Source organism: Amphichorda felina, assembly GCF_050947745.1.
Source record: "Amphichorda felina strain 45539 chromosome Unknown scaffold_5, whole genome shotgun sequence".
NCBI classification, from domain to species: Eukaryota; Fungi; Ascomycota; class Sordariomycetes; order Hypocreales; family Bionectriaceae; genus Amphichorda; species Amphichorda felina.
Window position 1 is genome coordinate 1,272,163 of NW_028145045.1, and position 20,909 is coordinate 1,293,071.

General features: G+C 55.4%; 7 protein-coding genes across 7 annotated transcripts; 5 read left to right on the forward strand and 2 right to left on the reverse strand.

Moving 5' to 3' along the window:
* Positions 1–228: 228 nt before the first annotated feature.
* On the forward strand, positions 229–1,035 carry NdufA8 (coiled-coil-helix-coiled-coil-helix domain-containing protein; the record flags this gene model as incomplete). Its single annotated transcript, XM_083194667.1, has 4 exons — positions 229–248; positions 360–587; positions 664–796; positions 889–1,035. 4 exons carry the CDS (start codon positions 229–231, stop codon positions 1,033–1,035), a joined length of 528 nt encoding a protein of 175 aa, XP_083049580.1.
* Positions 1,036–6,106: 5,071 nt separating this feature from the next.
* Positions 6,107–7,167, forward strand: ACO1O0_005243 (CAP domain-containing protein; the record flags this gene model as incomplete). Its single annotated transcript, XM_083194668.1, has 3 exons — positions 6,107–6,666; positions 6,722–7,029; positions 7,100–7,167. 3 exons carry the CDS (start codon positions 6,107–6,109, stop codon positions 7,165–7,167), a joined length of 936 nt encoding a protein of 311 aa, XP_083049581.1.
* Positions 7,168–9,947: 2,780 nt separating this feature from the next.
* ACO1O0_005244 (DUF3237 domain-containing protein) lies at positions 9,948–11,120 on the forward strand (the record flags this gene model as incomplete). Its single annotated transcript, XM_083194669.1, has 4 exons — positions 9,948–10,315; positions 10,385–10,640; positions 10,712–10,809; positions 10,889–11,120. The coding sequence occupies 4 exons, from the start codon at positions 9,948–9,950 to the stop codon at positions 11,118–11,120; spliced, it is 954 nt and encodes a 317-aa protein (XP_083049582.1).
* Positions 11,121–11,663: 543 nt separating this feature from the next.
* ACO1O0_005245 (ribonuclease P/MRP protein subunit POP7) lies at positions 11,664–12,245 on the reverse strand (the record flags this gene model as incomplete). The annotated part of the gene is made up of 2 exons (XM_083194670.1): positions 11,664–12,103; positions 12,224–12,245. 2 exons carry the CDS (start codon positions 12,243–12,245, stop codon positions 11,664–11,666), a joined length of 462 nt encoding a protein of 153 aa, XP_083049583.1.
* A 3,246-nt stretch (positions 12,246–15,491) lies between these two features.
* ACO1O0_005246 (cytochrome P450) lies at positions 15,492–16,931 on the forward strand (the record flags this gene model as incomplete). Its single annotated transcript, XM_083194671.1, has 2 exons — positions 15,492–15,499; positions 15,689–16,931. 2 exons carry the CDS (start codon positions 15,492–15,494, stop codon positions 16,929–16,931), a joined length of 1,251 nt encoding a protein of 416 aa, XP_083049584.1.
* A 571-nt stretch (positions 16,932–17,502) lies between these two features.
* On the forward strand, positions 17,503–18,637 carry ACO1O0_005247 (RAVE subunit 2/Rogdi; the record flags this gene model as incomplete). Its single annotated transcript, XM_083194672.1, has 3 exons — positions 17,503–17,568; positions 17,617–17,856; positions 17,918–18,637. The coding sequence occupies 3 exons, from the start codon at positions 17,503–17,505 to the stop codon at positions 18,635–18,637; spliced, it is 1,026 nt and encodes a 341-aa protein (XP_083049585.1).
* A 378-nt stretch (positions 18,638–19,015) lies between these two features.
* ACO1O0_005248 (NIPSNAP-domain-containing protein) lies at positions 19,016–20,136 on the reverse strand (the record flags this gene model as incomplete). The annotated part of the gene is made up of 2 exons (XM_083194673.1): positions 19,016–19,500; positions 19,557–20,136. The coding sequence occupies 2 exons, from the start codon at positions 20,134–20,136 to the stop codon at positions 19,016–19,018; spliced, it is 1,065 nt and encodes a 354-aa protein (XP_083049586.1).
* Positions 20,137–20,909: the final 773 nt, after the last annotated feature.

Sequence of the window (20,909 nt, forward strand, 5' to 3'; positions counted from 1 at the left end):
TGATTTTTGGCGGTTCGTGATACCGCTAGAACGCGAAAACACCTGCAAGCAACTCTGGCAGCCGCCTCTCCAGAGCAACAGCCCAAAGTTGTGAGCGCGCAGCCTTGCCCCACTCCAGCCAATCACGGCTCTCCAATTCCAACCTCACCTCAAATCCCAGCTTCACCCTCCTCGAACGTCCATCCAAACCACCTCAACCTTGCCGACGGCTGCCCGCAACCATCCATCATGTCGGCACGAAAGCCCTAGTACGTTCACTCGATACCAGCCGTCGCTCTCCGCGCCGATTGGCCCCGCCCGGCGGCGCAGGACGCATCGGTGTCCCCCAGAGCGAAAAAACACTGACTTGTCACCCCCAGCTTCCACCAGGAGGTCCTCATCGACACGACGCCTCTCCCCGCGGACGTCCCGGCCGTCAAGGAGGTCGGCGCCAGCTCCGCGCCCCTGCTCTCCGCGTCCTTCTTCATCGGCGCCCGCTGCCGCGACTACAACGATGACTACATGCAGTGCAAGACTGAGAAGCCCGGCCGCGGCGAGTTCGAGTGCATGAAGGAGGGCCGCCGGGTCACCCGCTGCGCTTCCAGCGTGTGCGTCTACACCTCATTCAAAAGTTGCGCTGGTTTATGCGTGCTGACGGAGGGATGTGTGATTGCGAAATAACAGGATCGACGACCTCAACAAGCACTGCCTCGAGCAGTTCCGCAACCACTGGAAGTGCCTCGACAACCACAACCACCAGCTCTGGCAGTGCCGCCCCTTTGAGTGGAAGCTCAACAAGTGCGCGTATGACAACCTGGTATGTTCAACCTTGCACCGGATCTGTCCCGGCCCCCCCGCCGTCAGGCCCCGCCAAAGTCGCAGAGAAACTAACCAAGGCTCGCGCGCCAGAAACTCGAGAAGAAGATCCCCGACCAGCCCACCAACATCACCCCCGTCGAGCTGCGGCCGCAGCAGATCCTGGCTGATCGAAAGTTCCGCGCCATTGAGGGCAAGCCCTTCGTGGCGGGCCAGAGCGACACCGAGGCGAAGCAATGAACGGCTGGGCTGGACGCTGTGGAGTGAGGGGATGTCGGGTGATACATGTGTACATTGTGTAGTTGAATCGAGAAGTTTCAACCCTTATTCTCACCGGTTTGCTGAAAGAAGACATTTTGCGATATCTTGTGCCCCATTGGTTCCGCTGGTCCCGAATAGATGGATGCTACTATTCTTATAGAACATCCCGAACGGGTTCAACATGTGTCATGAACCGCACCTATCGACAAATGTGGCTGGGCAAGCCATATCCGATCGCTAACTGGCAAAAGATTTTTGTGTTTATCATACCTGGTCTCTGCCGCAGGAGTCTGCACCTCCTCATTTTCACAAACCTCCCTGGTTTGGTGGACTTACGGACGGCTACAGGGTAAATGAGTCGTGCATCCCGACATGCGCATACCCACTGCCAACTCAGAAGCAATATATGTTTTCCATTTCCGGAGTTTTTGATGCTCTAGTATGGGTTGCACGTTTATCTATACCGAACGTAAGGGGCCTGTTCCAGGGCACATCAATATACCTGCGACCAAAGGAGCGGATACACAACAGGTCCTCTAGGCTGCTTCAGAGTGAGTTCTCCCAAAGCGGCAAATAGAACTCCGTGCATGATATGAGTATCATGACGATAACTAATGCCACCGCGGTGGAAGAGTCGTCCAACTTTGGGGTGCATACCTTGGGTCGCACAAAGAAACCTAGGGAGCAGTACAGCGTGGGAAGGCCATTCATCATCTTTCAGCATGTCTACATACGCAAGCGTAACCTAAACACTCCCCGGATGCGTGACTCAAGGCCCCACATTGATTAAGTCGTCGGCGGGAAGTTTCCTATAGTATCACCCACCGTATTACTCGTAGGCTACCATAGAGTGACCGCGACCAACAGGACACACAGACAGACATGCTATATGGATATCGGCCTAGACACTCGGTTCGCTATCCTTGGGCGGGAAGCCCAAGTAGTCAATGTTGCACTCTTGGCAGATACGTGTGATCTTGCTCGAAGATCTCTACTCAGAGCAGCGCGAGCTGTTCCACAGCACACCGCGTGATGACCTCGGATGCACATATCTCACTGTTAGACGACTTGGTGGTAGCACAGCAGGCCAAGGCAGGAAGCTCTCCCCTACGTTCATTTTCAACACCCCCAGGGTCTTGACGCCCGAACACTCGTATTCGAAGATGATTTCTTGGAGGATTCTGTCACCGTCGGGTGTCTTGAGTCCTATATCGACTACTGGACTTGATGATAGCAAGGTAGTGTATAGGATTTGGGGGCGAAATATCCAGTACTACATCAGATGGCCAATACCCGGTGGCTTTACTACTACCCTTGGTGTCCTTGACTCCTTGCTGCTTGCACGAGGGTAACCGCCCCCGCAGTTCTTTTGATTTCATTCTGACCAACATCAGCATGGCCAAATCTTACTTCCCGAACAACACTGCTCGGACATGGTAAGATATGTAATCTGCTGAGCCGGTCAGTTGCACAAGGCGTCCACTCATATGTTGACAGCATGTGATCCTCCCAGCGAGGCTGACGGAGGAATATGTCTGCCATCTTGCAGCCAGCAGCCTTAGGGGCGAGCATGTGCAGGAACAAATAATAAGATGTCCTTTCGGGCTCGAGCAGGCGTTGGTTGGGCAGCCAATCGGACACTGCGAGCTCCTCCAGGATCGGTCGCTGGAAATTGTACGCTCCAAGACAGCAATATCACCAGCGGTCGACTTGAAATACGAGCGGTCGGAGGAGGGCAGTACCGAAGCGCTCCGTGACGTTGGATGTTGAAAACTCGAGCGGGAGCAACTGGGCAGCGTTGAGACCATGATCTTGCCTGACGTCAATGTGGACGACAAGTTAAATTGCGTCGGGAGGGTCGTGGCCAGCGGTTGGCGGTTGAGAACGAGAGCACAGACAGGCATTGATGCTGGCGGAGGGGCAGCTGCAGAGACGCTCTGGGGTGGCCGTAACAGGAGGTGGATTGGCCGAGGTGGGGCCTCCGTTGTGGTCCCTTGGAGCGTTTCGAGGAACAAGGTGTGGTTTCGCTATTGGGGCCGAACATGTTTCGACACTCGAAAATGCCGTCCAACCATGCGTCCGGGGGATGCGATCGTGGGACAGGACTATAAACGCGGCTGTTGACCAGTTCCTGAGCCCACGATGCCGGCCTGCAGTCCCCCACCTTGAATCCATATCCAGCAGTTGAGGCTCAGGTGACGAATTTTCCACTCTTTTTGAACCAAGTACGATTATTACTAGGTACAACTAGTACGTAGTACTCCGTAGTAGTCCCATGAGTAATCGGTAAATACTAGCCCTGAAATGGGGAGGCGAGCTTGGCAGAGCCAGCGCCGTGCGCCAAGTTCCGGCGGTAATGAAGGCCCTGTCTTCGAGATGGGCGCAATAGATGAGTAGAGGTCTGGAGTCTAGTCCGCGTATCAAGTTGAGAGACGGACCCATGGCAGGACCAACGAGCCCCCGGCACTCCAATGCAGCAGCAATGCAGGCAATTGAGGACGTTGGAAGCCGCACAATGCCAGGCTTCGGGTGAAACATCCGGCACGAGTTCCGTTGGGTCGATCCTGTGGGACAGCACCCAGTGGCTGTTCTGCTATGTAATACGCCGCTGCGTGAGCCTGGAGGCGCCCGAAACAAGTTAGCAACGTCCGGGAAGCGGGCAGCTGAAGGTCATCGCGGTTCCGCAGGAAAGGCATGGCTTGCCAGGATGTGAACCGTGCTGACCGGATTGCGCCGTGATAGTAATCCAGAAACGAGGGTATTGCCTGTTGTTAACTTGTTATGTACCGGCGCCAACTGAAATGCGGATACAGAAGGCAGCGGGATGCTTGCAAGCAATGGAAAACCTTGGGATCACCCCGGCGCGCCGCAGTCGCAGCCCCGCTTGCAAGCGCTGGGCCCAAGTGAGGGCCTCCAGATGGAACACGAGCGTCTGGTCGCGGATTCGCGCGTCGGTGCCGTGTTTTTGCCTCGCAGTGACATCGTGGAAGGGCAAAGAAACTCTAGTGACATCCAGCGGGCCACGTCCGGAGTGCCGGGTTTGCGGGCTCAGCGCCGTCGCGGGAGTCCGGAGGCATTTATCGCGTGGCATGGCCAGGGCCTCGAGGGAGTCTGGACCCCAGGGCCAGAGGTGAAGCACTGAAGATGGAGATTGGAACAGTTTCAGGCACAGTAAGGGCAAGGCCCCAGGCGGCGGTAGTAGCTTGTTTGGTGGGGACGGCCAGCTCTGGTTGGTCGAGATGCTGGCCAATGGTATTGCACGCAGCGCTTTGCCCAGCTGCCCATCGGCGCCATTTCTGCATTCTGCAAGGCACACGCACCCCCCAGCGCTCCAGTTGCCCAGGGCCCGGTTCCCCAGTGGCACCACATCCCTTAGGAGCCCTTAGGTGCGCCTGCGGTGAGAAGATCATTCATCAGCGGGAGGATCGCTGACCGAGGAATTGACCCAAGCGCAGGGGAGTAATAGTTCTCGTAATGGTAAATAGACCGCACTGGAGGAGGCTGCGGTCATCATGGATGGACGCAGGATTAGGTATTTGGGACCAACTGGCCGTCGGCAGGATGCACAGCATATCGTCAAGAGGCAACGTTGAGCAGGTATTGGGGTCGCAGGGCAGGAGGATACGCCCAAGGCACGCCCATCCGCCTGCATCACCGTGGCACCGACTGGCGACTGCCAAAGGGGGGGAGAGGAAGTGCCGGGCGAAGATCCTATCCTGGGGGTCGACACCACTAACCGACTCCATCGTCAGCGAGCTCGGTACTGGACTATCCGTACTTGTAGAGAAGCAAAAGGAAAACACACACAACGTTGAACAACATTGGCAGCGATGGAGAAACGGGAAAGAGGCAAAACGACTAGGCTAGGTGGCTTGATGTTGACTGCAGCACATCTGTAACGAGGCGTCGTGGTTGTTTGTTTGAGGCAGATGGGCCCTGGCCCTGCACCTCCTGCTCTCATTATCAGCGCTGGCCACCCGCCCCCAGCTGTTAGCGCACACTGCAGCCACGCCCCTAGCAGCCCCTGCAGCTGTAGCTCGCCTAGGCCACAAGATGCCCCCAAGGGTCTCCCATCCCATGCATTCCATGGAGGATTGTAGCCGACGGGCACATTCTGGTCTGCTTCGCTACAGTGGCCAGCTCCAGGGGCGTGCAGTACCACGTTAACAGCGTAATCCCAAACACCGGTCTCCCACTCCCCCCCCGGTCCTGTGCCTTCTCCCCTTTCCCTGCACTCCCACAGTCCCTACTGGCAAACCCCCCTCCTCTCCCCCCAAGCCCAGTCGGTCTGTTCGAGTCGATCATTTATTAACGTCGTCGTCCGCACACCGATTGCTTGATTTGTCCCTCCCTTCCACAGCGTAGAGTCTCAAGAGCCTCAACCTGCTGCTTTCTTTCACCCACCGGCTTCGCTCCTTCAGCCGTTTGGTGTCGTTCACGACACATTCACACTCCTTTTGGTCCTACGTCGACCGTTTCTCGAAATCCAACTAGAAAAGACTCAACCCCTCGTCGCTCCAACTACTCCCGCAGGCGGAAAAACAGGACTGTCGTCGACACAGCTCTTTTCGATTCCTGCCACTTTTTCCTTTCGGATCAAACGCTTTTCGTCCTTGACGGACCATCCCTCCAGTTCCAGATCATCTCCAAGTCAGCAGTGCTGCCACTCGAAAGACAACTCTCTTCGCTGGTCGACTACGACATCTGCAACGGTAGGTCCAAGCTTCCTATTTTGTATATCAAAAGCTACTCGAGCGCTTCGCCTGGGCCTCATATTTCCCCGGCTCACTTGCGTCACGGTCCTCACGGTCCTCACCCGGACCCGCTCTCAACGTCAATGTCTCACCCTTTACCCCTACATTCCGGAACTTTATTACTAGCAAGCCATACGAAACACCGGGAAGACCCTGTCATTGATTCACAACTTCACATACCAAGCCCGCGTTTCAGTCCCCTTGCACCACTCAATGACGTATCCAGCCTTGCTAACATACTCATCATGTAGACCTATCATTGATTCTGAACCTCGCGAGGAAATCCAATCATCAACATGAAGAGCTCTTTGTTCCTCGCCGTCACCGGCGCCGTGCTGGCCATGGCTAGCCCCATTGCCCGGCCCCTCGACAAGCGTGCCATGGCTACCGACTGGGTCGTCGAGACCGTCACTGTCACCGTGACGGCCGGTAAGGGCGCCATCTTTACCGAGCAGACCAAGACGCGCCGTCCCCAGCACAAGCCGAAGCCGACCATCGCCCCGGCCCCGCCCGCGCCCACGACCACCTCTATCCCGCCTCCTCCTCCCGCGCCGACGTCTTCTGCGGCTCCTCCTCCCCCGCCCGAGACCACCTCGGAGGCGGCCCCTGAGCCTACCTTCGCCCCTGTTCCCGAGCCTGAGCCTACTACTTCTGCTGCCCCTAAGCCCACTACCTCGGCTGCTCCCGCCCCTGAGCCCGAGAAGCCCGACGTGGATCTCGGCGACTACCAGACCCGCATGCTGTACCAGCACAACCTCCACCGCGCCAACCACTCTTCCCCCGCCCTTGCCTGGGACGCTGAACTTGCCCAGTGGGCCAAGAACACCGCCGAGTCCTGCGTCTTCGCGCACGACATGTAAGTTATCCTGGGGAACTTCGAGTTGGCAAGCACATCTCTAATAGTGGAGCAGGGACCAAGGCACCGGCGGCTACGGCCAGAACCTTGCCTCGTGGGGCGGCAGCGGCGACATCTCCGACCTCATGGTTGAGACGGCTGCCTCCGGCGTCACTAACCAGTGGTACAACGGCGAGGTCAACGCGTGGACCTACTACGGCATGGACGACCCCCCTGCTGGTGCCGACCTCATGGCCTGGGGCCACTTCACCCAGCTTGTCTGGAAGTCGAGCGAGAAGCTCGGCTGCCACACTGCCAAGTGCGCTGCCGGCACCGTCCTGGGCCTCGAGTCTTGGTACACCGTCTGCAACTACGGCCCCCCTGGTAAGTTCTACACCCATCAACATCTGGTTATATAAGAGTGTGCACCCCATACTGACTTGAACCCCCACAGGAAACTACGGCGGCCAGTACGGCGCCAACGTCCTCGAGCCCCGCGGCGACCCGACGGCCAACGTCTAAGATGGCAGGCATGCCATCCCCCGTGTTCGGCCCTCCCCCGCCGGCGGCATCATCTCTTCATGCTGTTTGGATACAAGATATAGGCGCCTCTTCAACTTCTTTTTTTTCTTGCAAGAGGTGCATAGATAGGGCTCGCGTCCAGAAAGGCAACACGAAAAACTTTATTCTTCTTCCCTTCGCTTCTCATCTGTACGCTCTGTCAGATTCATACATTTGACCTTTTTGGTTCTATTTATCACACACATACACATAACCTGCCTATATCAAAGACACGCAGAATGGGACGACGTTTTGCTGCTCTTCCCAGCTATTTTGTCCCAGCGATATCTTCCTCTGCCCCCCCCTCGACCGACAACAAGCCAACGGATGCATGGCGTCTGCGATGATGCATTACGGGTTGTTTGGTCTCTTTTTTTATTATTCATTTAGGGAGGCGTCTGCGAGCTAGACTGGCTTGGGTCGAGGGAGAAGATATGTGTTGTGTGTGTATGTGCGTATAGGTGTGTGTATGTGCGTATAGGTGTGTGTGTGTGTGTGTGTATTTGTATATATATATATATTATTTTCTGGATATTTTATGCGCATTGAATGGGCCATCCGGGATTCTTATTTCGCTTCTTTCCTTCTTTCCTTCTTCTTTCTCATTTACAAGGGGGCTCGGCCCGGTGATATTCGGGGCTCAGGTGGTGGCCCGGACCAGCCTGGTTGCTGCCGGGCACGGCCGCCTCGACCTGTTTTGAGACTCAGATTTAGGTGGGCACGCCAAGGTTATGTAGAAAAGTATGGCAATAGGATTGAGGTTACAAATCTGGACCTTATGTCTGTGTGATGAGTGAGCAAGGGCAAGTGGGGATGCTACGAGATGCGGAGTATCCGTACTTCGTATTACATAGTCCTATACGGATGGATCTGAGTCGGACTTACAAAATGCAGTGTCCGGAGCGGCGTTACAATCCCGTGGGTTGCCGTCGCCGTCAGCCCTATTAGCTTGTCCCCGGCGTGGGTTTTGGGGGGACCCGAACGTGTCGTCATTAAAGGCTGATAATGATGGGCCATCGGAAATGTAAAACAGGGCAAAGCCTGGTGGAGGATTCGCATGCCAGTTGCGGGCACTGCCGAACCCGTGTTGTTCCCCTTGGGCACCAAAAAAACAGCCCACGATTAGTCGCGCCCATCACCAGAGTGGTCGCCCAGTCGGGCCACACGAACATTGAAACCTCGTCAGGCACCCCAACCCCCTCCTCCGAAAAAACAGATGCCGGCGGCAGGCATACTACGGCCTTGCTCCGGTGGCTGCTGGGTGCGGGACCGTGACGTCGTGGGCCGCCGCCCGGTTCCGCTCCTCGTCTGCTGATTTCCCCATCTGCCTCTTCTTGGTGCTTTTGTCGAACCATGGGCCCAACCGTCCGTCCATACTCGTACGTAGCGAACATAACCGAGGCTTCCAATCGGCAAACAGCGCAGCCCTGTTATTGTGGCCTATGAGGGGACCTTGCAAGCCTGAGGCTGAGTGTGATTCTTTTTTTAATTTGTATTACTTTTTGCCCCTTCTTCTTGCCTTAGACTAGGGGCGAGGAACTCGGGCCGCAAGAAAGGCCAGCAAAAGGAAAATCGCAAGCATCTCTCCAGAAGCGTGCTGCATGACCTGTACCGCCTCGGTGGCTGGGTGGGTGGCGCGCGGGGATGGGACGGGCTGGCCACCACCACCACCACCACCACTACGCCTCTTTTTTTGTTGTCCAGGGGGCGTCCAATGCCAAATGGCACCACCAGGGCGACGTGATCTCCCCACTTCTGGGGCTTCTCCAACAGTGCAAGTTGGCTGTGGCTGGCCGGAGTTAGGCGACGACGTTTCTCGCTGCTGACCCCCCCTCCTCCTCTCTCCCCTTCGGAGTGCAGACATTCCGCAACTCCATCCAGGCTTACATACACCGTACGGTATTATACTGTACGAGCACAGCACCCGTCGGAGAGAACGGACAAAGAGGAAGGGGGAGATAAGCTGGTGGCGCTGCGAAAAAGACCGGAGAGTACGGAAACGGGGAGACGGGGAATTGTCATCAAAGCGGTCATGTTATGCTTCCCGCCCTAAAATAATCTGACACAGCGCTGGCCAGCTGTGCGTATCAGCGCGGCATCGGCGATTGGGGTTAGGTGCGCGCTGTTACGCATCGTTTGGATTGCTAATCGTATGGAACCTATCGCTTGTCCCCAACGCTGCCTCGCCCCCAGGGCCCTCAGTAGGCTGTCATGCCAGTCGCCGCTTCGGCGCCCGAGAGCGAGCACTGCGAGGCCGGTCGGTTACAGGCCCAATTCGCCCAATTCGCCCAATGCGCCCCCCTGGGCCGCACCTGTGCACAGTGGCCGGGCCAGCACAGCACCACCTATCCATGGAACATACGGATACTATTAGCAGGCTATAGCACTGCTGCGCTGGACAGTGGACCTGCACCCGCCCGCGCCCGGGCCCCAGATTTCAAATCAGTCCACCATTCTTACACCATCCCGTAATATATACATCCTCCATTCGGATGGCGCCTTCGTCTCCTTATACCGTCCCATTTCCCATTTCCCCTCCTCTCGCCCTCCCCCCCCTGCTCTCCTCTTACTTACATATTGTCGGCCACTGCTACTCCATGGTGCTGGCACACACACTATAATAGCCCATCGCCTTATCAGACGCATCCCCAATCTGACCTGACCCCGGGCCATCATCCTCTTGTCGCGCCCCCCATCCATCGCCAACTGCTGGCATTTACCCCATCCAACCTCTTCCCTCAATGAGCCAGACCGTCGTGGGCGAGCTGGACAGATGCCTTGGTAAGCGGGCCCTGCTGCAGCTGCACCTCGGTCCGACGACGACGACGCCGCCCCCGTCGCCGTCCAAGAGACAGTGCACCATGGCGGCTCGCGCCCACGCCCAGGCGGCCTCTACCTCGCTGCCACCGCCCACTGCCACAACGTCCACCTCGGCCACCGCTGCTCTCACCACCGCGCCCACCGAGTCAACTGCCCCATCCCGCCGCCTCAACGACGACCACACTACCGACTGGGACGCCACCTCGTGGGATACTTCGCTTGTCACCCCGATGAGCATCCCGCCCCCCGCCAAGGTGTTTGAGAATCCCCAGGATGGCTGCATTGCAAAGTATGTTCAGCCCTACGCCGAGTAGTACTAGTAGCGTATATATAGTAGCATACTATATATACATACCAGTGGGTCCCCTGGCTGGATACCATTTGCTGACGCCGTTGAGCATCACCGCAGGAGCGTCGAAGAGTCTTGCAAGCGCGCGCTGGACCACTTCCCCAGCCCGGCCGTCGCATTCCCCACGCCAACTCTCGAGTTTGATTTCCGAGTCGCCGTGACCCTCAAGCCTGAGCCGTCCCAGGTCCAGGGCCGCGCCCACAAGGAGATCACCGTAGTCCAGTCAGGCTCCTGGTCAGGTTCCTTTGGCCATGGAAAAGTCATGGTTTGTTCTCTCTCTCCCCACCTTGACAGGTTCCGTGAAGGTGGACAGAATAGCTGACTCCACACCGACAGGCTGGTGGCTATGACCTCGGCCAAGCTCGAGGATTCCGCCCCATTCGCATCGTCGAGGGCGCTTTTATCATGCAGACAACAGACGAGTCGCCCGCAACGTGAGTTAAATTAATACCCACCCCCCCCCCCTTTTTTAAAAATCCCTGCTCAGAATGCCCCCTCTAACCGGTAATAAAGTCTCGAGATGCGCACCCGAGGCTCCCTGTCCGGCCCCTGCGAAGTCCTCGACGCCCTCCTGAGCACCCGCAACCCCAAGGAGATCGACCCGCGCAGGTACGGCTTCCGCATGTTCCTGACCATCAAGACGCCCGACAAGCGCTACGCCGAGATTGTCAACTGCGGGCTCTGGGTCGCCAGCGGTGTGTGGCAGGGCGACCAGCTCATCATTGATGCCTACCGCGTGACCTAGGAGGCACGGGGCCGGTATTCTGGACGATGGGTGCAGTGGTGGAGACGGTGAGGCTGACAAATGATTTTGTTAATATGTCTGCGTATTTTGTATTGCATGGCGGCCCCGGTTAATCAAGGGCTGTCCGGGGAGTTTTCGGTTTCTGGGACGGAGTTGGGTGTTGATTGTTGCGATAACCGGTTTTCATGGTGGCTTGGGTTGCATTGGTGACGGCGCAAGGGTCCGCTGGGTTTTCCATGATGATCAACGAAAGAGCAACAAATCAACAGCTCTCAGCTCGCATATCCTCAACGTCTGGGCTTTGGAAGGGACTGCCGCTTCGGAATCGGCACCTCCATACATGGCATCGTTTCTAGGGTTAAAGTTAGGTGTCCGAACGTAGTACTACCATGGCCGCGGTGACAATGGAAAAGAGACATACCTTGGCTGTACAAAGTCGCGTTCTGTGAGTTTGTGTGACCTGTTCGAGTCCGTAGAGCTCATGGCGCAAATATATCCAGGAGCTCTCGAGGGCAGACCAGAGTTTGGGCTGTGAGGAGACCTTCACTTGAGCTTGACCACCACCTCGAGACAGCTCATCCTGCGCACCCGGCTCTCATCCTCGGCCTCCTCCTCTTCATCGACGACATCATCTACCGTCCCCACCGTACTTGTCCTCACCTCTACTTCACAGTCACCCTGCTGCTGGAACCACCCCGCTACCTGCAGCGTCTTGTCCACTGCCCTACCCGCCCCCACGACCGTCACGGCAACCTGCGGCGCGCCGCTGTCGCTGGCCAGCCCGCGCTCCAAGGCATCAACGCGCGACTGCAGCGATGCATTCTTGGGCGCCGCGCTGCTCTTCCGCAGGCCCTGGTCCAGCTGCTTGCGCACGCGCTTCACGGCCGACATGAAGGGCGTGCCGGTGGAGACGTAGATGATGCGCGACTTGGATGACCGCGAGGGTTGGCGCCTGATCAGTGGTCGCTTCTGGACCTTGGAGCCTGTAGAACCCACGTGTCAGAGTGAGGAAAATGTGGGAGAGCCAGACTGGGGGACGGGGACTTTGTTTTGCTTGCCTTGGGGGATGGGTGGTAGCTTGGTCATTGTGCCACGATGGGAACTGCTGTCTTTGGAGCGGGCCATGGTAGGTTTCCGGATGCCTGGTGTCTTGTGGAACAGCTGCTGAATATTCAATTAGGATTGAAGCTGTGCATGGAACCCTCGGCTGCACGATTTGAGTTTGATGGTGGTGGATGTGTTAAATGAGAGTTGGTGTTTATGGTGAGAGAATGAATTTACGATCCAATCACGTGGACCCACTATTGTCTTCGGGTTCTACTAATTGGAAGGTCGTAGGTAAAAGAGGTGGTAAAGCAACCAACTCGTACTGAAAGAAATCTCTATAGTCTGTAAAACACAGGAAATAATAATTACTGATAATAATAGTAGAAGTGTAATTATGGAGATATTTCTATAATTATTATGGAGATATCGCTGCTTATAAAGACAATTACTTACAAGTTATCGTATTCTCATTTACATTCATATTATCTTTACCATTAAAAGTTCTACTTTCTTCCTCCTGTTCCCAGCAGTCCTCTTCGTCTTCCGCCTCCCATTGACCTAAATATTCGTCACTCGTAATATAACAGTCATCTGAAACTTCTACAGCTCCAGAAATTGCGGCAACACGGAGGAAGCCCTCCTGAAGCTCTAGGAGCTCGAAACTGGGCAGGTCTTCTTTCTTTTTTTTCCCGCTTTGATACTGAATGTATGGCCTGTTCGAATCAAAACCCCGTTTTTGCGATGTGTGAGTTCTTAAAAGTCGTTGCTGACGATTTCTCTAACTAGGTTGGAAACGAAGGGTTTTAAGCTAAGTGCCATTGCACGACGACCTGGTTCCATCTTCTCAAGGGCTTCAAAGAGATCTTTAGGTTATACCACCAAAAGTACAATTGACGGTTGAGAGATAGTAGGTTCTGAGGCGACTCGGCAGTACCCTTATCATTAAATAACCTAAACCATTCGTCGTATTTCTCCCCCTAAAAAAAAAAGGCAGCCCGTTTACCGGGAATAATCCAATTCCAAAGCCCCGACACGGGAAATATAGGCCGCCTTGGGATCACTTATCCCAGCCACGATACAGGTGCCCTCGCCTCGCTGCTCGCACTAAAATATATAACATTAGCTGAATCCTCTATGTTTATTGTTCACGGCTGATGAGGATTTGCAAGTTGAAATGTCTGGCTATTTCGTCCCTCAATTTTGTTGCTAGGACTGCCGGAGCTGTTTAATAGGTTCAAATCAGCGGCCGTGACAGACTTCGATACGGCATAAGATCCTTCCTGTCGTCGTCTTTTGGCCAGGGCCAAACTCGGGGTTGTATTTGGAGCGACTTGGGGAAGGCGTTGAATATGGCGAGGATCTCAGGAGTCCGGGAATGATCTGGGGAAATATGAATCATTAACCAATAAGAAGTTATTCTGTGTGTGTGATTGACATATACAAGTCCTTACTCTATTAACTGCTTTTTTTGCATAGGTAGGTATTCAAAGCTTAGGGAGGCACCCACGCAGTTTTCAAGAGCAGCCTTCTATTGTGGGATGGGTGACCATAAGGATAGCCAGTGCTCTTGCGTTGAATTTGTTTGGAGGTATTCTGCCCCGTTCCCGCTCCCCAACCTACTAGAAATGTCAGACAATCTCACATCATTTCTCTTTAATCTGGGATGCAGTCGTTGACAAACTGCACCTCAGGTGTATCGTTCAAAAAGCCCCTTAATGAGCTAGGATCGGTCTCGAGGGCGTGGAGAAGTTGTCGCCACAGATCAGCGTCCATGACGGAGTTTGAGGGCTGACAAAACAATGGACATCGGGTAAGTAAATGTCAAAGAGAGTGAAGGGTTGGTGAACAGATAGTAGCAGAAGGTAGGACACGAGAATAGGCATTGATCTTTTCATGGTGTTTGTAGTTTATCTTTGAACAAGCCACAAAGTTTTCCAAAAGTGTCACTGATCGGGCCATAGCAAATTTTCATCTAGGTCCAACCCCATAAACTACGAGTATGGTAACAAAGAGACTGGCTTGATGGTGTAGAAACTAAAAACGAGGTGAGCAGGCCCTCTCAGAGTCTTTATCCACTCACACATATGCCTCCTTCCTTTTGGCCGCCTTCCATCTGCCTAGATCCAGAAAGTCAACATATTGTCATGATAGTATTATTTAATATGAGGATGCAAATAGCTATTGCTGTGCCTATTGTGAGCATGGTACAGCTATACTTATTGTGGCGATGTTTGCTGTACTTGTTATGTTTTTTTTTATTTGCCGTACATGTATTCTGTTTCATGCCGTACTCTAGTTACGGGTACAAAGAGAGTAATTATGCACACATCTAAGGAACACCAGTAACTTTGCCGACTCTGTACAAACATTCAGCAAGTGATACCATTAAAGAGAGAATCGACATGTACCTATCTAGGTAAGTTGGCGCAAATTGCTTTCAGATGATGACTACCTAGTACGACGCATAGGTAACAAGCCGCACTAGCTTGGGTTTGCTTGCTAATCATCGAGATTAAAGGGGTTGAGCTAAGGTCGCTCAACAAACAGTGTTGTCAGCTTATCCATCGTACCAGGTCTCGGCCCGTGATAACAATTTGCCCGGAAGCCGATGATTCTACATGGTAGTATTCGCTCTACTCATACTTTCCTCGTCTTACTGCCGGTCAATAAACCAAAGAGGTATTTTCCGAAATAGCAGCCTTGGAGTTGCAGCTCAGTTTCATAGATGCACCAATCACATCGGATCAGCTGTGCCGGCGTCAGCAGGCCAAGATGATCAGCCAACAGTGTATCCGTACGAGTACGAGTATGTGCGGCTAGTCGGCCACAGTGGCGCAGTAGTTGCATGTTGACCGAGACATTGAAAGCGATGCCGGCCAGCTGATCCGATCTTTCCGGCCGTTGACTTGAGGTTCACAAAAATACTATTAGTATCTTGTCCTGTGCTCCCAATACTTTCGACTGATGGGACCTTTGGCAATCGCCTCATCAGTCACACCATCTTAGCGTTCGCATCCACCCCGTAATGATGGGCCTCATCAACGTGGTGCTTACCCTCACGGGTTATTCCATTCTGCTCTTAATTCTGTCCGTGAGTACACAATACACGTCTATACACTAGTAGTGTCAGTTAGTGGTACTTACAAACGTTTCCAGTACATTCTACTCGGGGGATATTATCGCATCTTCCTCCATCCTCTCAAAAAGTACCCTGGGCCACGACTGGCGTGGGTATCCGATGCCTATGGCGGCTGGTATGCCTGGAAACGCCGACTCCATCTTCAGACATGGCAGGACCACGCAAAATATGGTGCCAAACCCCCCATGCGAACGTATACGGCCGATGGGCTGTGGACCATCTTGACGACGTGGCTAACAGTTCGATAACGTAGGACCGGTGATGAGACATGGGCCCAACAAGCTTGTCTTCAACTCCCTCAACGCCGTCCAAGGTAGGATGAACTCCTTGGTTCTGGTCTTGTCGCGACATGGCTCATCCTGTCCGTAGACATATATCTCAGCGAAGGCCTGTCTAAGTCGCAAGCATATGCCGCCGCCAATGTAACCCCACCCTTGACCAACGTCTTCAATACCCTTGACAAACCGCTGCATCGTGTCAAGCGCAAGCTCATTGCACCGGCTATCAATGAGCGCTCCATGAGAACCTTCGAGCCCACGATGATGAGACATATCGATGTCTTTGTCAAGCAGCTTTTCGCATCGTACCAGGAAAATCCCAGCAAGCCCGTCAACATGTCGGAGCGCTGCAGGTGGCTCGGTATCGATGTGGTGGGACAGCTTGCTTTTGGATACGACCTGGATTTGCAGACTGAAGAGACGCATCGGTATCTGGTCCATGGCATGATGACGGGTAGCCACCGCCTCAACATGTACACTCAGTTCCAGTCTCTCACACAGCTCCGGTTGGAGTTCTTCTTCCATCTCGTCTCGGTCTTCCGCGGTGAGAGCTTCCTCCGAACCGTCAAAAAGATGATCCAGGCACGTTTAGCAGAGGAGAAGCACGCCAAGCATGATCTATATTCATTCATGATCGATTCTGTGGGTTCGGAGGGCGAAGATAGTGCGGCGCTCCGGGAGATTTGGATCGAAGCCATCTTCTTCCTCCCTGCGGGCGGAGACACCTCATCGACCACCATGAGCAGTCTGTTCTTCTATCTCGCCCGGTGCCCAGAGTGCCAGGCGAAGCTCGCGAAAGAGCTAAAGTCAGCGTTCCCAACCAGCGCCGACATTCGGGCAGGGCCCCAGCTCGCCGCATGCCGATACCTTCGAGCCTGCATCGACGAGGCGCTGCGCATGTCGCCACCGGCCCCAGGCACCCTCTGGAGGCAGCAGTCACCCGAGAGCAGGGGCAAGCCTCTGGTGGTAGACGGACATGTGATCCCGCCGGGCACTCAGGTAGGCGTGAGCGCCTACTCCCTCCACCACAATGAGGAGTACTTCCCGGACCCTTTCACGTACGAGCCAGAGCGCTGGCTCGCCGAAAAAGATGACCGGGTCACCAGGGCCGCTTTTATTCCCTTCTCCGCGGGCGGGCGTAGCTGTCCCGGCAAGGCTATGGCGTACCAGGAGATCAGCCTCACCCTGGCCAAGTCGGTGTGGCACTTTGAGTTTGAGCACGCGGCCGGCTACGCTACCGACGCCGTCGAGTTTGAGCTCCAGGACATTTTTACGACAGCTAGCGACGGGCCGTATCTCAATTTCCGGCCCCGTGACGTGAGGCAGGCAGCTGGTGATGGGCACTGAGGAACGTATCCATAATTCTGAAGCGAGCGCTGCGATGCGAGAGGCGGAGATCGGTGCCTTGGTATAATTAATAACAGAATAGTCGGTAATGGTAATACACTATAGTGGGTTGGGAATTGGACAAGGTGGCCGAAACGAGGTAATGCGGCTGCCTCCAGTCTGACTAGATCAGGTTGAAGGCTGCAGGATAGAACTTGCCCGCCCAGAGTCAAGGACTCCAGCAAGTGAGGTGGGGAAGTATTTGAGACAGGCATGCGAATTCTTCATGGTTCATGCGAAAGTGAACGAGAACAACGTCTCGAATGACACCCTGCCCGTACTACAGTACGTAGTGCACTGTTAGATAGCCAAATGAAATAAACCCTTCATATTAGGTGCCTTCATAGCCATCAGTGTGACGAAAATAATCTGTCACCTACCTGCCTACCGTAGTGGACCCTTGACCCCCACAACGGCTCTAACAACGTCACCTCACCATCGACTGTTCCGTCTCTCCGTCGCCAAACCATCACTTTGTCCGCTTCCACGACATGGCTGCCTGCCCGGCAGCGCCAAACACTTAGAAAACGCCATGTCGCTTGACATCTGGCCACCTGTCCCAGCCGCTGAGCTGAAGATTAAAGAGACAGAGACCCAGGTACGCTCCTCCCCATCTCAATCCCCAGTGTACAGCTCTCGCCATCAGGAAGAGGAGCCATCGGCTATGACGCGGAGGAGCAAGATGCTAATCGACCTCAAGGCACGCGAACTGCAATGGATCATCAACGAGACTGTCCAGGTCTGCAAGGACCTCAAGCACGGCCTTGAGGACTGCTATGCCCTCCTCGCCCCCATTGACCCGGGCAGCACTCTCGTCGTGAGCACGCCGCGCAACGAAAAGGTCAAAGGCACCATCACCCGCGTCGGCACGCGCATTGTCAAGGGCGTGAGTAGAACTTCCAACCCCATGGCCTATGCCTCTCCTTCTCGCTGACAACCGCGCACAGACCCTCAACCTCCAGCTCCGGACCGTGCCGCCGCAGACAGTCTCTCTCGCATCCCACGCCATCCACATCCAGGCCCTCGATGCCCTCCACACCAACCTCACACAGTCCCTCGATCTCCTCGGCATCATCCTCTCCCGCGATGCCCCGCCCGATCCCGACTCCCTCGCCCAGAGCCTCGCCCTCCTCTCAGAGTCTCTCTCCGAGTCAGCCGCCCTCCTCAAGGGCCCGCCTCGCGCCACCCCCGACCCATCCTGGCAGACATCCTCCTGCCCGCCGGATCTGTTCTCCCCGGCCCTCGGCCCCAACATTAGCGTGTACATCGGCCTCCAGGACAGCTGCGTCGTCCTGGTCATCCGCGCCCTCGAGCCCGTCCACGCCTCCTTCCACCTGGGCACCCGCCTCGGCCTCGCCATCGGCACCGTCCGCCGCCTCGAGCACGACGAGATGGACACCATCTTCCGGTGGAACCCTGCCGGCATCGAGACGGCCGACCCCAGGCGCCCCGGGACCCGCCACAGCCTCACGAGGCCCTCGTCGCGGCATACCGACGAGCAGCCCCCCGGGGACTTGGAGGAGGTCTATGTCAGGGAGAAGATCCGTGTGGAGAGCGCGGATCCAAGTCTTATATCTCTGTACTCTAAACTGGGCTTCCTGAGCCACATGCTGGGGCAGACGAGGCGGAACCTGGCGGCCGTTATGAGAACCGATTTAGACGAGTGAGAACACGCGGAATGGCAGGCCCATACATTGGACAACGGATACCCAGGCGTCTGGCTTTCACACATACATCATGTACCAGTAGTTTGGTTCACGAAACCGGATCAAACTATACTTATATTGCACATCGGCGAGGATGCCATTGAAAACACTGTCTCAGCATAGATACGACGCAAGGAAATAAACATGCAGTAATTGTACATTCAGCGTTGGCTAGACGCTCGTACACCGACCCGTAAGAGTCGCCCTTTGTAAACCAGTGACCCAGCAATGCTTTCAAGTTGTGCAATGGAACTCGCCCCAAGCGCTCCTCCGCTCCCCCACCTCTTCGTAACACAAAGCACTGTAAGCTAGTTTCCGACCCTCAGCTTGCGAGCTGTTCTACGCCACAGGCGACCATGGCATGGGGATCAGGATCCTCGACTTCATCTCCTGAATCAGGGGCACCGTCTTGTGGACCGTGTCGCTCCATCCTTCTATGGACCAGCTCTGCTCACGCCTCGCGCGGCGCTCTTCCAGGTTGGCAAACTGCCAGAGGTGGTGAACAGTGTTAAGGTCGCCAATCTGGACAAACCACGCCCCGACTCCCTCCATGACCTCTCGGCGAGCCTTCAATCCTCGCCGCCAGTGCGTCTCCCACTCGAGCAGATTCCCGGGATGGAGCGTATAGGACCGGAGCTCAAAGACACCTCCGAGCTGCCGGGGTGGAGTGGTCGGCCAGAAGGAGAACTCCTGCATCAGCGAGATCTTCTTAGAGTTGATCAATGTCGCCAGCTTGCGGTCAAATTTGGCAAACTCGGGATGGTGAGTGATGTTATATCGAGAGTCGTGGTAACCTTCGTACTTCTGGTATTCCCAGATGTGGACTGCATCATTGTCAGCACATGTCGCATCTCGTTTATTTGTCGATCTGAAAACGCACCAAACGTGTCGCAGTCACCCACTTCAGTCCGCCAGCTCCCCACCAGGTGTACCTTATTCTCTGGTAGGTTCGCCATCTTGGGGTACCACTCGCCGACGAGCTTGACGTACTCTTCCACCTTGTCGGGCTTCACCTCATGGAAGACGATGGAGTGGACGTACTTGCCCCGGGCCAGGACCTGGCTGAAGCTAGCCTCAATCTGAGCGTCCATCTCCCTGCCCTCCTTGGTGCCGTAGATGAGGTTGGTCAGCGGGCCCGACTTACGGTCCGGCTCGGGCTTCTTCTTCTCTGCGGCGGCGCCTGCAGGTTCATTAGTTGACACAGAAGCCGACGTGGCGGGCTTGAACGAAGCGGCAGAATTCTGGCGGGCCAACGCACGAGCTTCCCGTTCCCTTTGTGCCTCCATCAAGTGCTCTCGGAATGCATTCTGCTTCTTGTTGAACGAATCGACGGCCGCGCGCGAGGGATTGACGTCGCCCATGGATGGTGTGCTGGACTGCTGCACCGCCGTCGAGCTCAGAGCCCGCACGCCGGAGCGAGGGGTCGTGGCCGCGACGCGAGCAATGTGTCGGCACAGCATCGTGATGGTGGGTGGAGAGGTGGAGAGCAGATGAAAGGATCCTGCTCAGGCTGTGGCAATAACGCGTGCGAAAACCCTCGACTAGAGCCAAAACCGGCTCGCCTAAAGGTGGTGAAGGTTGTTGATGTCGAGCGGCAAGTAGCAGAAAGGCAGAAGCAGAGATGGATTCCAGAGAGCAGCTAGATGGGATTGGTCCGCGGCACTATGGGAGGGAAGCACCGAGCGAGTGTAAAATGGTGGTGAGTGTGCTAGAGGTAGCAGTCAGGCAGGTAAGGCAGGGTTGAAGGCCAAGGTTCTGGATGAGGCAGATGGAGGGTAGCGCCGAGGGCCGATTGGACGGCTCAATTAGTTGGCAAAGCAAGCTGCGCGTTGTTCTCACCCCGCACTCTCAGAGATGCAGGTGTGTGTCAAAAATGTTGCGTTCCAGCGTTGCACCTTGAATGGCACAGCAGTAACGGGAAACGTTGTGTTGAAAGAAGGTGCAAGCCGTCGGGGGACCGGCGGTAAGCTGAGGCACGTAACCTGGAACTCAATGACGACTTGTCCAGGGATTCATCCAGGCAGCTCCCCCAGCTTCTCAAGGCTCCACGAAAGCTCCACGAATGATGTCAGGCAGCTCCATCTCCCATTATCACGTGATTTATGAGACAGCGCCAAAACGCGGGGTCGGATGATCATTTACTGCGACTCCGAGGAGTGTCCCTCCGGCGTTCTTGCCTAAGGCAACAAGACCGGCATGCCGGGTACGGGAGAACTACTCGGAGGTGATCTCT